The 15,765-nt window shown below is 36.0% G+C and overlaps 1 protein-coding gene across 6 annotated transcripts in view; it reads right to left on the reverse strand.

Moving 5' to 3' along the window:
- Positions 1 to 255: 255 nt before the first annotated feature.
- Positions 256 to 15,765, reverse strand: part of MYT1L (myelin transcription factor 1 like) — a 300,604-nt gene continuing 285,094 nt past the window's right edge. For 5 of the 6 annotated variants that reach the window (XM_090136335.1, XM_090136340.1, XM_090136339.1 and 2 more), the window contains 4 exons: positions 5,380 to 5,471; positions 3,216 to 3,319; positions 1,107 to 1,250; positions 256 to 780 (listed from right to left, as the gene is read on the reverse strand). In XM_090136335.1, coding sequence (XP_089992461.1) covers positions 640 to 780; positions 1,107 to 1,250; positions 3,216 to 3,319; positions 5,380 to 5,471 — 481 coding nt within the window. In that variant the 3' untranslated portion in view covers positions 256 to 639. Of the gene's footprint in view, positions 781 to 1,094; positions 1,251 to 3,215; positions 3,320 to 5,379; positions 5,472 to 15,765 lie in introns of those variants that run through there. The other variant, XM_090136341.1, reaches the window with a different exon arrangement.

Here is a 15,765-nt window from a genome sequence, read left to right on the forward strand (position 1 = left end):
AATCCATGCCATTTTCTTGGAATTCAAAAAACCTCATTTTATTGCCCCCACCACACACCATCCTCCAAAAACAAAAGTCACATAATATTTTCAAGCATTGTTCAAAAATAAAGCATTTTTGCAACCAATTCTTGCTATGAAACAATATGCACACAAAATGTATTTCTTAAATCCCATAAAATCCTCCAACATGAGGCAAAATGATAGTGTTTAAAAAGTGGCTGCAGACCGCAACATTGTCATTCAAAGCTGTTTTTTTTTTTTGTCCATTTCAGTTCAAAATACTAAAACATTTAATCACTAAAGCATTAAAAAGAATTTACACTCTATTTATTTTGATCAGCTTACCTCTTCAGAAATATATATACCCCAAAAATGTGCATACATTAGCAGCTATAAACATTACATGGCATATCACACTATGTCAGCTTATATGAAAACGTACAAAATGTGAATGTATTCAAAAAACTATTCTGCAGTTACTATCTTTAAAGCAAGACATAAAATCATTATGAAGTCTTGTAAGCATAACACTGTTTCAAACAGAAATAAATATATAACACTTTCTGGTAAATTACAGCAGCAAAAAACAAGAGGCATCCTTTTTTTAAGCAAGACTTTCACCACTATAGCAGCTGTTCAGACCTGAATTCCTCTCACAGCCTGCTTTATATTTTCCAGTAGGGCTTTATTTTCTGGACTCTGATAACGATCTTGATTTGTATACATGTCCGTCAAAGTGGTCACGTAAGCATCAAAATTTTGTTCATTGATTGGTTCCTACGAGATATTAAATAGTAGTTCATATACAACTTTTATTTTCTTAATTGTATATTCATTTAAGCATAACATATTATCAAGGCATAACTGCCACCATTTTTTATAATATTTAAAATGCCTATTTAGTTCTTACTTAATTTTTTTACAGGATACACCGGAACAGGCCCTCCATGTCTTTGTTAGCAGTTAAATGTATCTTTATGGTTTCAGTGCTGTTACCACAAATATCCAACTGGTTGATGAAACGTAAACATAAAAAAGACATCTATTGTATGAAGTGAACTGAAGATCGCCAAATTCCTTAACTTGTGCTCTCAATCACTTACCATATGTGGCAGCTGGATATTAGCTAGACTATGAATTAAAGACTGGCTTAAATTGGCCAATTCATGAAGAAGAGACTCATTTTGCTGTTCAATTACTTTGTTCTCCTCTTCTATCGTCTTCAGGTTGCTCTCCATTGTGGTAATCTAAAATGGACAAATTTGTGTACAATGTAATATAAGGCAAGCTGTTATAAAGCATTTGCTCTTCAAAGGGAGTAATAATAGAAATAGCAGAGAAAGGAGAAAAATATCTATTATTGAAACTAAAAAGGGTTTTGCCTGAGCAAAAATTATAATTGAATATTGGCACCTAAATAGATTTTTTTTCCCTTGGGCTGTGTCATGTGAGATGCTGACTATTTGAAAATTAATTACTTGCAGATTTTTCTTTTTCTATCTTATGTTCATGTGTTTCTACTCCTCTCATACTTTTGGAGCTGCAAGTTAAAATCAAACAAATTTACTAGAAGATCTTAAATTAAAAATGTTTTCTTCCAAGTCTTGTGCAAAAATGCAGCTGGTATAGGAAAGTCTTATCAGTGTCCCAAATGAGATAAAGTCTCTAGTACAACTTCCCACTTTTAAATATGAAAGATTCTATGTGGAAGAGAAGTCCTTGTTGTAGAAAAAACTTTCACTGGCACTTAAAATCATACAGTATTCAAGACCTCAAGAAATATGACTTTTGCTAGTTATGGTGTTCACAAAATTAACACTATTTTCTCATTGTATATACTTGTGTGAAGTTTTATTGATATCTAGATGATTTTCTAAAGATTTATCAGTAAATATTTTGCCATGCTTAATATGATTTTAGTGTTCTAAAAAGAGGGAATTGTTGACTTGGATATGATCTTAATAGATTGACAGTGACTGTGATGTAATTGTGTTGGAAATGTAGATTGCTTGTTTTCAGGAGAGTGTCATAATTCTTAACTGAAGCCTCATATGAAGGCTGAAGTAAAAGAAAAGAAAAGGCAGCTTAGAACCTTCCAGTTTCAAAACTCACTACAAATTCTGCCAATGTTGTATTTATAGATTTCCTGCCACTAAGTAGTCTTCTTGCTTTACATTCTTGCATTTTGTCATCATTTCCCTACAGTTATACTTGATCACGTTAGAAAATCGTAAAACATCCGTAAAATCCTATCAAGATCAAATAATGACAGAGAACCCTGAATAAAAATGAAATGAGGTTTCAATATCAATTCTACTATCATTTGGAAGTCAAACAAAAACACTCTGAAAGGCCACATCCTTTCTCTATTTTTGAGTATACAAGAGGAGGACAATGGACACCGCATACTTCTCTACAAGCAATAAGCAAAGAAGTAGCAAGGAACAGCCATCTCTACTCCCAATACGTAGGATCAGTGTGCCTTTAATGATTACCATCACGGGACTAAAGGCTGAAAAATACTGGGAATGGAAGTAAAGCTCTCTGTAGCTTCTGTACTCAAATCATGGGAATAAAACAGCACCAAAAATTATGCTGGACTGTGGAAAATGTCAGGGAAGGAATTCAATTTATTTCCTTCCTTTGCCTTTTCCATCCAGCATTAGGACTGAAAAGTGACAATAAAGTGAGGTTTTAACATCAGTTTTCCCATGTTTTCAACAGATCTATAGGGAACCTAAAAGGAACTAAGCTGGATCTGTGAAAACACTCTTACTGCCAAGAGCTGCTCTACATAATGAAGTGTAATAGGTACTCCTTTCCATATCTAAATTTCCTTTGTAAAACAAACCTGAAAAAAGCCACATTGTTCATTTAGGCTCCTTCACCTTCTGACTTATGCTAATGACTATGATCTAACCTAATAATTTAACTACTATTAGAAATGTATGTGTAGCTTTATCAAGGGGAAATACAAAGCTGACAGGTCATGCTTTTGTCATTGTTTTTGAAAGTATAATTAACTAGGGCTCTTTTTTTTTAATGGTGGTAATTGATGTGGAAATTGCATTCATAATATTGTTTTCTGATTTTATAAATGGCTCACATATTGGTATGTGAGGAATATGAAAGACTACAATATATTTTCCATATTTCTTTTAATCAGTCATGTAGGAAAAGCAGCTGAATTTAGGGCTTCATAAAACTGTTACCTGAGTTCTGAGTTTAATCATGTCAGCTTCCATCTGGGAGTTGGATTCATTTAGTTCTTTGATTTCTTCATCTAACTGTTTAATTTCTTCATCATTTTCTATACCTATGCGATATAAAAATAAAAGATGTATTAAAATACCAAAGCTTTAAATCAGAGTTCAGCAAATTAATTACTTCCATATTTGAAATACAATTTACTTCAAGTAAAAGTTTTAGAGAAAAAAAATATAGAGAGGAAATGCTCTTCAAACTTGTGTTCTGAAGTTAAAATGTTAAACATATTTTCCACAGCTTTTAAATCAGCAATAATTTTCCAGCATGTGTTATGAAAATGCCTGGAGAATCAGTAAGTCACAACTTTCTTTTTATACGTACTGATTTTAACACTGTATTAAAAGAAATGCACCTGTAACAACAAATTCTGCTCTGCAGTCTTATTTAACTTATTTGAAGGACTATCCTAATTCATAGACCTTATGAAGGAAAAGAAAATATCTTAACATGATAATTTTTTCATAGCACAATGCTGTCAAAATCATTTCTCAAAGTAGTAAAATTTTGTTGATACATTAGGATATATTGCAATTCTGCTGTTGCTTTTGATATTTACATGGTTCAGAAGAGAGTTATATAATGATATTCAGGGCAATTTGCAAAATGGAAATGATTTTTTAGTTTTTATGGCTTAAATATTTAAAAAACTGGTACCTATACCTTTTAAGAATTCAGAGATAAATAAACTCTGTAGGTTTTATTTATTCATTTAATTATCATAGCAAAGCATATAACAATCCTAGGAAGAAATAAAGCTGGTTTTGCTAAAGTCTTAAGTCCTAAAGCTAGAGAGTTTGTGTTCCCATTGGCTTGCTCTTACACATCTTTTCCCACTATGCCTCACTACAACAGGAAGAATGCTGTATGTCTCTGTAAGCATCCCAAATGTCTGTATCCCATTCCAGAAGGCTTTTCTCCTGGATATGTCATGTTGTAGAGAAAATTACGCCCAGACCTTTACCTCACTGGATACTAGCAACTGAACCAACACATTCTCCAGCTGTGCTGGCAATGTGGGTTGCAGTGGCTCTTCAGAAAGCTTTTTCTATAAATGCTTTTTGGCTCTGAAATACATTTGATGCCAGCATTTAAGAAGGCATTATATTAAGCATGGACAGTCACAAATGAAGTGACTATGTCAGTTCTCCAAGAAAAATTAGGACTTAGATACCTCCCAGACAAGACATTTATGCATTACCTATCTGAAGCCCCTACAGTTTGCTTTATTTGCACTTCAGGTACTAGGGTAGCATCTTCACTTTCATTGAAGGTACTTGCATCATCTTTCCTGCAACTCAAATTTCGCAGGAAAGACTGCAGATCATTGGAGATGAAATGGCATGAGAGGTTACAGAACCACAACTCCAAATGAATTCAAGGGACCTCATAAGGACTTGTTTAGTATGGAGAAAAGGAGGCTCAGGGGAGACCTCATCTCACTCTACAACTTCCTGAAGGGAGGTTGTGGTGAAGAGGGGTTTGGCCTCTTCTCCCAGGCAATAAACAGGACCCAGGGAAATGGCCGCAAGTTGTATCAGAGGAGGTTTAGGTTAGACATGAGGAAGAACTTTTTTCTCTCAGAGAGTGGTCAGGCACTGGAATGGCCTGCCAAGGGAGGTGATGGAGTCACTGTCCCTGGCAGTGTTCAAGAGGTGCCTGGATGAGGATCTGTGAGGTATGGTTTAGTAGCTTGTGGTAGCAGTGTGTGAAGACGGTTGGACTAGATGATCTTATAGGTCATTTCCAACCTTGTGATTCTATGATTCTATGACTTGACACCTCTGGAAATAAATTCTTTTCCTCCTTTAAATCCTGCAACAACATAAGGTCACCCATCTACCTTGGTGAATGAGATATGAATCAAAGAACCAGAAAATTACAATGGTATACTCTACTTTGAAATATTTTAGAGTTATTTGAGTGTAACAGACCAGTCTGACTCACTCCACTGTTGGCTCAGATTTCCACAGCGCAAAGCCCAGTTTAAATTCTACTGACCTTGAATTCACAGTTTATACGAAGGTTTCCACACACAGAAAAAAAAGCCCATAGTGACAACTTTAGCTACCAATGAAATATTGTATTAAAAGGTAATGATTAAAAATTTACCATTACTGGCCCGCTGCTTTATTGTTAGCATTTGTTCTCCAGACAGCTTTGCTTTCTTCATTGCTGAAGTAGCTCTGGGACATCCTGATAAACTGTGAACATTAAAAAGCTTATTAATTTTGATAGATATTTGAAAATAAATCTTTAATCCAAAGCTGTGACAGAAAACAGTATTAGAGATGAAGTTTATTGTCATTGTCTGGTACTGAAAGAGTGTGCTAGTCTAAAAAAAAAAAAAAAGAAATTAAAAAGACTTACCAGTAGTTATTTCATGATTTTATTCTTCCATACAAATTCTTTTCGTGAAAACACTAACATAAAAGTCATATATATCTTGTAAAGATATAAATAAGGAACAACAGTCCAGTTTTCTAATGCTCTTCTTAAAGATTTATATTTTAAAAGTAGTTAATCCTCCACTTCAAATTTACATGGCTCCTCTTTGAACTTCCACCCACTTTAATTAATAGTCCAAACATTAATTAATTAATTGATGTGCGTCAAAACAATTAACCCTTACAGACCATGCTTCTCTTACTGAAAATGGTATACTGAGCTGAGTAAATTGCTCTTCTTTAACTGCTTCTTAAAAAAAAAAAAACAAAAAAACAGTATCTGTGTGTCACTTTTCTGTTGAAGCATAAGAAATGACCCAAATGATCCCATAAAAATGACCTTACTCTTAAAATGTATATTTGATACACTTATGGATGGAGACTCAGTTACTGCTTGTCTCTCATGTTGTCAAAACTTTTAACTTTTAATTACATCATACAAAATAGTTTGATGTCAAATGCAATCCCAGCAGATTTTGTTATGGGAAATGCTCACTATTTTTATGTAATTATATACATCAAACAGTCTGCTCTTTAAAAGTCACATCCTTAATGCATATCACAAATAAGATTAAATATATACTCAATCTGATTGAAACTGTTGAAACTTACTAAACACTTGCATACTCCTTCAGGACTCATGATTTCATAAACACTAGAACTGAAAAATGTTACACACATGTCACTGCCTCCTGATAATATCTCTGCAATATGGAACAAGTTTCTGTGAAAGGTATCTCTGAGTAAAAACACTGACTTAGGTACAGACCCAACTTCCCACTAAAAAAAATTAAGTACAATATGTAATTATTTAGAATTTTTCTCTAAAAAGCCTGGCCTACTATTATCAAGTGCAGCCATTTAGAAAAGGCAATTTTCCCAGAAAAATGTTTAAAAATTAAATTTATTTCCTCAGAAGAAAAATCAGTATTCAACATCCAGACTTGATTCTGAGAATATATATAATAGAACAACCCTGGCAGTATCAAGAAAGAGCATGACCTAATACCTTTTCACTATTGCCTAAGTAGTAGGATGACACAGTATTCCAAGCTCTACTCCATACTCAAGGCTTGACCACAGAAAAACCCTCCTCTTAAAGTGACAGTAGGAGTCCTGGGAAAGATTAAAGAGAAGGAGGTTGTGTATTTTGGGGGAAAAAAAAAAAAAACAAAACAACAACAACAAAAACAAAGGTGCAGGGAAAGGAATTAAAGATAACAACAATATATGCACTGCAACAATTACATTAGTTTCCTCTTATCTTGATCCCCAGCCTTTTCCTCTCCAAAAGCTTTAATAGCTGTCCAACCAGGGAATTCCTCAAAATGAAATTCTCTCTCAAAATAGCCCGTAAGTATAGCTATTCCAACCCTACACAGAATTGGATGCTAGAATTGCACCTACCTGAAACCACAAAATAACAAAACAAAGTGTAATCACAAGCAGCAGAAATTGACACTGCATGCCTACATCCAAGGTTTTGTTCCTCATTAGTCATCTAATATAACAGATGGAAAAGAGCTTTGACTAAAAGGGCTTCTTTCAGTGATAGTACCCAAACCACTTACTACAGCCAAGTTTCTTCTTTTGACCTCCCTGTCCCTATGCACACAGTTTTAACATGTGCATCACTGTACTGCTATGATTACCTTTAGCTTGTTATGTTCTTGTTTTTAGAAGAAGTCATGAATGAGCAGAATCTCCTGGCTTTTCCTGCAGCTTTGATTAATTTAAGGGAGCATTCTATAGTCCCAAAGAACCAAATTCAACACACAGAAAGATGTCAAATTCAGACCATGTCATCAACCTCCTCTGCAGGTCTTTACTGGCAAACCCGTCTCCCCATTAGTTCCATATTGTATTGTAACTGGATAAGTTCCCTTTCCAGGCACTTATAATTTTAATGAAGCAGCGACTAAGTTAGTAGTCTAAATTAGCAGATTGAGTTTTACTAAAGCATATTTAACTTGACTACATTCTTCAGAAATGCACAAGGCAAAGATATCAACATGCATCCTCTTTGCCTAGCTCTGCTTTTAATGAAAGTATTTATATACTTTAAATCATAAAAGAATGAATTAGAACTCTGCAAGGACATCCTAACACTTCCTTTCTACCTTCCAGTACCTGAAGGGGGCTTACAGGAAAGCTGTGGAGGGACTTTTTATAAGGGCAGGTAGTGACAGGCTGAGGGAAATGGAAGAGGGTAGATTTAGACTAGGTATCAGGAAGAAATTCTGTACTGTGTGATTGGTGAGGAGACACTCAGATTGGTGAGGAATAGGTTGCCCAGAGAGATTATGGATGCCCTCTCCCCGGAAGCATTCAGGGCCAGGCTGGATGGGGCTTTTACCAACACCATCTAGAGGGAGGTGTCCCTGCCTATAGCAGGGGGTTGGAACTAGATGATCTTAAAGGTCCCTTCCAATCCAAACCATTCTATGATTCTATGATTCCTGACTGTGCTTACATGTAAAGGTAATTACTTGTTTTTTTTTTTTTCTAAGATGAGAATAACCAAACTAGAACAGGACATATGGAAGGTAAGATGAGAAAAAGGGATAAGTCAGAATTACACCAGAAGTGGACTGCTGTACAACAAAGAACATAATAGAGGTGTACAGTTAACTAAAAGCTTCAATTGAGATCCTAGTGAAACTGAGAGTAGCTCCAGATTTCTAGAAAATTGAAGACATAATATCAATGGTGGGGGGAAAAAAAGCACAGGTATGATCTTTCTTTTGTCTCAAATATCTTTAGATTTTACTTATACACAAGTAAATTCCATTTCAGTTCTTTAAGAATGCACTGGTTTTAGAGCTAATTTTCTTCATATTAGCTACCCCATACTACTATGTTTTGGATGTGTAATGAAACACTGATAACACACTGATGTTTTAGTTGTTGCTGAGCAGTTCTTTCACAGAGCCAAGGACTTTCCTGCTTCTCACACTACTCTACTTGTGAGGAGCTAGGGGTGTGCCAAGTGGCTGCGAGAGGACATAACCAGGACAGCTGACTCAGACTGGCCAAAGTTATATTCCATACCATATGCCATCATGCGCAGCAATGAAATTAGGAAGAAGAGAAGAAAGAGGTGTGTTCTGGCATTATGGCACTGTCTTTCCAAGTAACCATTATGTTACTTGGAATGTGTAAACCATTCTGCTTTCCTGGAAAGGGCAGAATATCTGTCTGCTGACGAGAAGTCGTGAGTTAATTCCTTGTTTTGTTTTGTTTTGCTTGTCTTTTGCTTTACCTAGTAAATTTTCTTTATCTCAACCCATACATTTTTTCAAATTTATTTGCCTTTTCAGTTCTTTTGCTCATCCTATTGTGGAGGGAGTGAATGGCTGTGTTGGATATAGCTCTGTATTGGCTCTAAATCTCAACAAAGATTTAAAGAAAATAAGTCAGATATATCTGAAAAAAAAAATAAAAAATAAAAAATAAAGATCAAGACTAACAAGTTAGCTAGTAATTCTGATAAGGATACTATCAATTCTAAAGCCTTTACAGTTGATACCTGTGTCACAGATTTTTCTGCTACAAGTCAAATTACTGTGTATTCCTGCTTTGGTTTGTTTTTTTGTATTTTAAATAAACCTTCCACTGACTTGTACACAAATGGAGAAGTCTAGAGCTTGTTCATTCCAGTAAAGAACTCACAAAATTAATCACAATTATCTCACTTGCCACTGCCATTATTCTCATACACATGAAAAATAATGCAAAATAAAATACAAGCATAGTTGAGCATTTTTTTTTTTTTTCTGTATTAAAAATGAATAAGGCTTTCTAACAACACTGCTGGGAGTATGGTGTAATAAATAGTCTACACGTAACTAGGCATCATTTATCTCTGTTTGACTGTGGATGCCCCAGGGCTTGAAGCTACAGCATTTCAGGTGGAGCTGTGAGAAGTGCAATACTCAACTCCTGTCTCCCTCTGAATTCCTGATTCAGCAGGAGCTGATATTCTGCTGGTGGGTCATCAGCAACTTGTCTCCTTGAGATGCCATACTTCTTGGCTCTCACTGAATTTTTACTATCAGTTCTTTAATTTGAGAAAGAAAAGTGCAGTGTGGTATATAATCCTTGAAAGTGAGCCACTGCAACAATTTACAGAAAACCTGTGAAAAAATGAATTAAACTCTTGAATTAAAGTGACCTGGGGTCACATCCTGCAAACCTCATGTTAGATATGTGCTAAAATTTGAGCAAGCCTCAATTTTTGCTGCTTGGTTGTGTACATCTGACATTGCAGCACATCGTTTATATCGGAAATTTGCTTTTGTTGGGAATGGGTGCTAGATAGAAAGGTGCATGACTGGGACATACTCATGCAGTTTTTGCTTTATAAGAATGGCACTGTCAATGCAATAGACATTTCTATACACTATACTCCTGCATTGATTGGGTTTCTTTTTTTCAGGAACACTTTGCAAATGGAGGAATGCGGAGGTAAAGTACAAGAAGCCCCACAATCTACAAAATAAGCCCAATCCATATAGAGCTATATTTGCATTTTGGCCCAACTTTAATGAAGAGTAGTGATTTACAGAAACCCAGTCATCTAAGACGTATGCAGAAAGACTACATGCAGAAATTAGGATAAAGCTCATATGGTCATTGCATTGTTTAAGAGTTGAATACAATGTTAAGAATGCATCTTCTTTTTCTTGTTTAGTAGTCTAATTACATTGCAACCAATGCCTAGTCATATAATCATTAGAGTTGAAAAATGAAGTTGAATTGGTCCCAAAATAAAAGGAAAATTAGTGGGGGAAAAAGTTTGAAGGAGATTTCTCACTAGTAGCTAGTACACATTTACAAAAAAGTCTTGTTTAAAACAATGAAACATAGGCTAAAATGCTGAACTGTATCAAGAATATAATAGCACTGTCTTTGAGGGTACAAGGAAGAAAAGCCATCTGAATGGAGGGATCATAGGGATCACTGACCAAGTGGAATAATTGCCTGGATGACTGATTGTAGCTATCTTTTTTTTTTTTTTTTTTTTTTTTTTTTTTGTCTCAGCAGACAGACATAGTCTGGTTGCTCTTCAGGATAAAGGAATTGTACTTTTCCTGTCAAGTGAAGAAAACATTCTCCAAGCAGTGATTTGGGGATGTGGAAAAGTAGGAGACATAGGTCAAAATAAAATGCAGCTTTTGTATTTGGTGTGTGAAGTGCTGAAGTTTACAGAGAAAGATTGAACAGGAAATAAAAAAAAAACCAAGATGTTTTATCTGGAGTAACAACAAATATCCTGAGGGCTAATTTTGTAAATTTTATAAATGTTTTAAGATGTTTATAGATTCACCACTATTGTGGGATTTTTGTTTTGCTGTGTTTTATTTGTTTGGGTTTTTTTTGTCTATTTTTGGTATTTTTTTTGAAAAGTTAAGAAAATGAAACTTTTTGTGTTTATTAAAAGTAGCATCATCCACAGAGTAAAGAAAGGAATATGTCCCAGGACCTCTGTTAACTACAGATAAATCTAAAACAAGCCCCAGAGAAAATCCTTTTGAAATGCAGCTAAATACAGATCACAGTGAAAACTACTGCTTCATTTTGCTAATGGAAGAAATCTTACTCTTTTGACTAAGCTCCAGAGCTGTTTGGTAATGTTTGAAGTTCAAGTTAAGAGATCAAACTCAATGATCAAAGTGACTCTTTCCTTGGTTTAATATTAAATCCACGAGCCACTCATTTTTTTTCTATGTTGAAGACTACCAACTGTAGAGACTTCCTTATTCCCACGAGTAAATACTGCTTTACACCTTAAAGGATGAAATACTCTGAGAACAGCACCAGCAAAGATAAAAGGAACCCTCCATGGCTGAGCACTCATTTTTATTTACATTCAAGCATGATTGGCTTCTCCCCAGCTTCTAACTGAACTGTGAAGTGAAGGGAGTCCAGGAGTGTTAGCAATGGAGAGGTTCTGCAAACAAGGTAGTTCTGTTTGCTTGGAGATTACCGGGACTCAAGTAGGAATCACCTCCTCCCCACCAGCCACACAACTCCAGCTGCCTTTGTGCAGAAGAGTTGGAAGAAGCCATCTCTTCAGCTCAATTTCAGAATTCGTCACGCAGAAAAAATAATTTCTGATTAATATAGTGGTTTTTAAGCCTTACTCTCTGTTTAAAGCATTTTTGGTGTACTTAGCGCTCACACCTAAATGCCAGTGTAGGAACTTTCACTTAAGTTTTCAGTCACGAGGGAAAATAAGAAGACTAAAATCCTGATGTGTTAAATGGCAGTTTCTACAGCAAGCTGCTTTCCAAAGCTGCTGAGGAAAGTAGCTCAGATTTGATTTTTGTTTAAATAAATATTTGCTTTGGTTCCAGAACTAAAAACACTTAGAACATTACCTAAGTGGCTAGAGAAAAAAATACAGCCTAATTAAAAATAAAATGTAAACTTCTTGATATAATTTTAATTATAGTTGATCGTTGTTTCAGAAAGACTTCCTGGAAATAACTACTTTCTTAGTTTGGAGTGGGAGGGTTAAAGTAGTGCTAAAATCTGGTTGGTCAAGCAACACATAGACTGCTATATAGAGTGAATGGCCATGATACACAGAAGCTGAGAGAGCTTTTTTTTTTGAGTCAATCTCAGAATGTTGGAACTGTTAGAACACTGCTAAAGTCGTCCTTCAGCTGAGCATATTTAGTCCTGTGGCGAATCTACATGATATTTTGCTAACAAGTTGCTTAGTCAGCTGAGGTTCTGCAGGTGGGCTTTTCATACATGCCAATGAGCATTGACCTCTGTCATCTCTGAACAGAGAAAGGGTTTTTGCCTGTTGCCCAATGATGTAATAACTCTTAAAAATCTCGCATCACTCTCAAGCAAAGGAGGAAACACTGCAGCACATTACAGGTGTGAAAGTGGCCCTATGAATTATGGGGACAATGAAGGGACTTAATAGAGCACCACTGATCACAGTTTCCCAGAGGTAGAGGCCCAACTCTGGTTACTGCAAAGTTTATCAACCTCTCTACTGTCCCATTACAGCACGTAACAGTACAGATGATCTGAAGTCTGATGGGTTTACTGGTAAGTCAAATAGCGTTGTGAAGGTGAAGACTGAGACTTGCCTATGTGTAATAGGTAAGGTATAACTCTAGCAACATACCTTTGAATATTTTTTGGGAGTAGCCAAAAAATTTCAAGCAACTTGTTTAGTGACCAAGCCCAGCTAGAAGCAGTTTCTCTATGAACTTCACTAGGCAGCAGAGAGATACCAGAACTTGAAGAGAAAAATTTGTCCCACCTGTAATCTAAAAAGCCATACAGTGATCTCTACTTTTTTATGGGCTGTGTCTGTAATGAGGACAAACAGGCTTATAACCAGAGAGCTTCTGCTAAGTGCCTGAAATCAAGGAGACGTCACGCTGCAAGCACATGTACAAATTATTATCTACTGTCATTTGCCAGCTCTGAGCAGCTAAGTGATTTTTCTTGCTTATATTGTGCAGTCTGCTTTTTCTAATATGAATTTCATATTATTTTCTCCTTGACTTTCCCAAGGTAAATAAGCCTCTTAAGTCCTTCTAGATTAGCTCTCTGTTAGGGGTCTATCAGTTTAGTAGACTGTGCATTTGATTAAAATGTTATTCCATCCTTCTTCTGGATTGTAATGAAAAGAGCTGGCAGAACTACCTGCAGTTTAAGAGCCTAACTCTTTCAAGGACCAGGCTCTGCTTTTAGTCACATCTGACTTTTGTCAAATTTTAACTGATTTTACTGCAGTCTTTCACAGTTTGCCTTGAACTCATTTTTATCCCAAATGTCATAGGAAAAAAATATTTTTCAGAATTTATTTGTATACAACGGTTTTGTTTACATTGAGGAGGAAGTGGGAAAAACAATAATTCAGTAAATACTTCTGTTTAAAGTGAGACTTGACATTTCATGAGGTATTACTCTGAGTTCAGAGAAAAATTCTGCTGTCATCATGAAAATGAACATGGATTTGGTGGAGTTACAAATCTCTGACAAATCTCACTGGGACATGAGCAGCATATAGGTGTTAGTATTTGGGTGCCAGATGATTTATTTTGTCTGTATGAAGACTGGGAGCACTCTGGGCCTTTCTTTACCATCAGCCCTGTTCAGGGCTGAATGGCATAGATAAGAAGGGTGCTTGCTAGGAGCACAGCTAGTGAGACCAGGTGATCTGTTCTGTCAGTGCTCAGGAGAAAAACATTAGAAGATCGATATCTATACTACTCAACCAGACAGGGCCTGGGCATGACCTCAACCATGTCCATATGCCATAGCTCAAGCCAACTAACATTCACCCCAGCATGGCCTGGGCACCATTTTATTAGTTAGTCCATGGCCACCAAAAAACAGATTGTATAGAGCCAAAGTAATTCTTACGTATGGGCACAGATGTACAAAAACGAGATGCTGTACCTTTGGCTCAGTGAATGTTCCCAGTCTGCTCTACTGCTTGTTTTGAAATAGCATGGGAGCCTGATTTAGCAACTGATGAATAGAAATCCAGATGAGACTATATTGTTTTTAATTTCATATTTTTCTTCTTTTTATATATATTATATTTAATTGCCATGATCCTCTCCTTGACTTGGCTCATTTGCATGTCTCTCATCCCTCAGTAATGTCACCATGATGACACCTGTCACCGTTGGTTGTAATTACTGCCAAACATAGTGAGTTTAACTAATTCTTCTGTGCTGTTAACATTATATGACTTCCTCCCACTGAAATGAAACCTAGAGCTTCTAGGAAAAAGTAAGAACTAGAAAGGAGCAAAATAAATTAAGGGTGGAGATTGAATAGGCAGCCAAAAACAAAAAAACAATAAAGGCTTTTAAAAGGCTGGATGTTAGGACATTAAGAAAAATTTATTCTCTGAAAGAGTGGTTAGGCATTGGAATAGGCTGCCCAGGGAGGTGGCTGAGTCACTGTCCAGGGAGGTGTTCAAGAAATGTTGTACTGAAGCAAATGGTTTAGCAGAAAAATATTGGTGTACCTTTCAAGACTCTACTTTGGATTAGCCCATAGTGAACTGTGTTATCAGATTACAATACATGTATCTGATCTCATCTAACTTTACAGCATTTTTTAATTCGTTTAGTAAAGTTTCTGAGTTTTCATCTTTGCACTTATTTTCAAATATAAGAAATATATTTTTTTACTTACATATTTGAGCTTTTATTGCATGTAAGCTTAAGCAAAAGAGCTGACTCTTGCTCTCTACCTACATTCTAGGCTCTTTCATTTCTCCATGAACTGAAAGGAATATCTAACATTTAGTATCTCAGACAGCATAGAGCAATGTAAGCCCTACTGTCTATCCATAGCCTTGTATTGCATCAACACAAAAGCTATTTCAGGTCTAAGGCTCTGAAGAACTGACTTTGTTTAAATAACTGCTGCTGTACTCCTTTTAATAATACAGCTCAATTCTAAGAGTCACATTTACTGAACTAATGCTAAGTATTTTTGAGCTTTTAAATTCCAAAACTAAGAAATACAAATGGTAAGAGAGAAGATGGCTTCAAGCACACAAATTGAAAGCCCTCCAACAATTTAGAAATGAATTTGCAGCCACTAGCGTATGTTTAGAGATGTAAAGTGTCTGAATTATAGACCTACTTCCCTTTCAACACTGCACACAAATACAGCCCACAGACATACCCTTTGTTGAGATGTTATCCTTTGGACAAAGACTCAGACTGCAGCCTCGAGCACCAAGAGATTTGACCGTAGTGGTATTTGCAAGCCTACCCTTCAGTTGTGGAGGTTGATACTAAAGGTTCTTTTAGACAGTGTCTGCTTCTAGCAAACATTTAATGAGAAAAAGGCTCTGCACTTGAAAATCTACAGCTCCATCCTTCTTTCCTGACATTTGTCATTTCGTTTGTCAAGGGTGCCTTGGGAATTTGAGAGCTCAGAGGTTCTCTGAGGAAGTGTATGAGTGCAGGCATCAGTCTGCTTCTAGCAAGCAGCTTCTGAAGATCACTCCTGTCTAGAGCTTTGTCTTATTTTATCTTCTAGCCTGCCT

This window comes from Phasianus colchicus, chromosome 2, assembly GCF_987193195.1.
Source record: "Phasianus colchicus chromosome 2, bPhaCol1.hap1.1, whole genome shotgun sequence".
NCBI lineage: Eukaryota > Metazoa > Chordata > Aves > Galliformes > Phasianidae > Phasianus > Phasianus colchicus.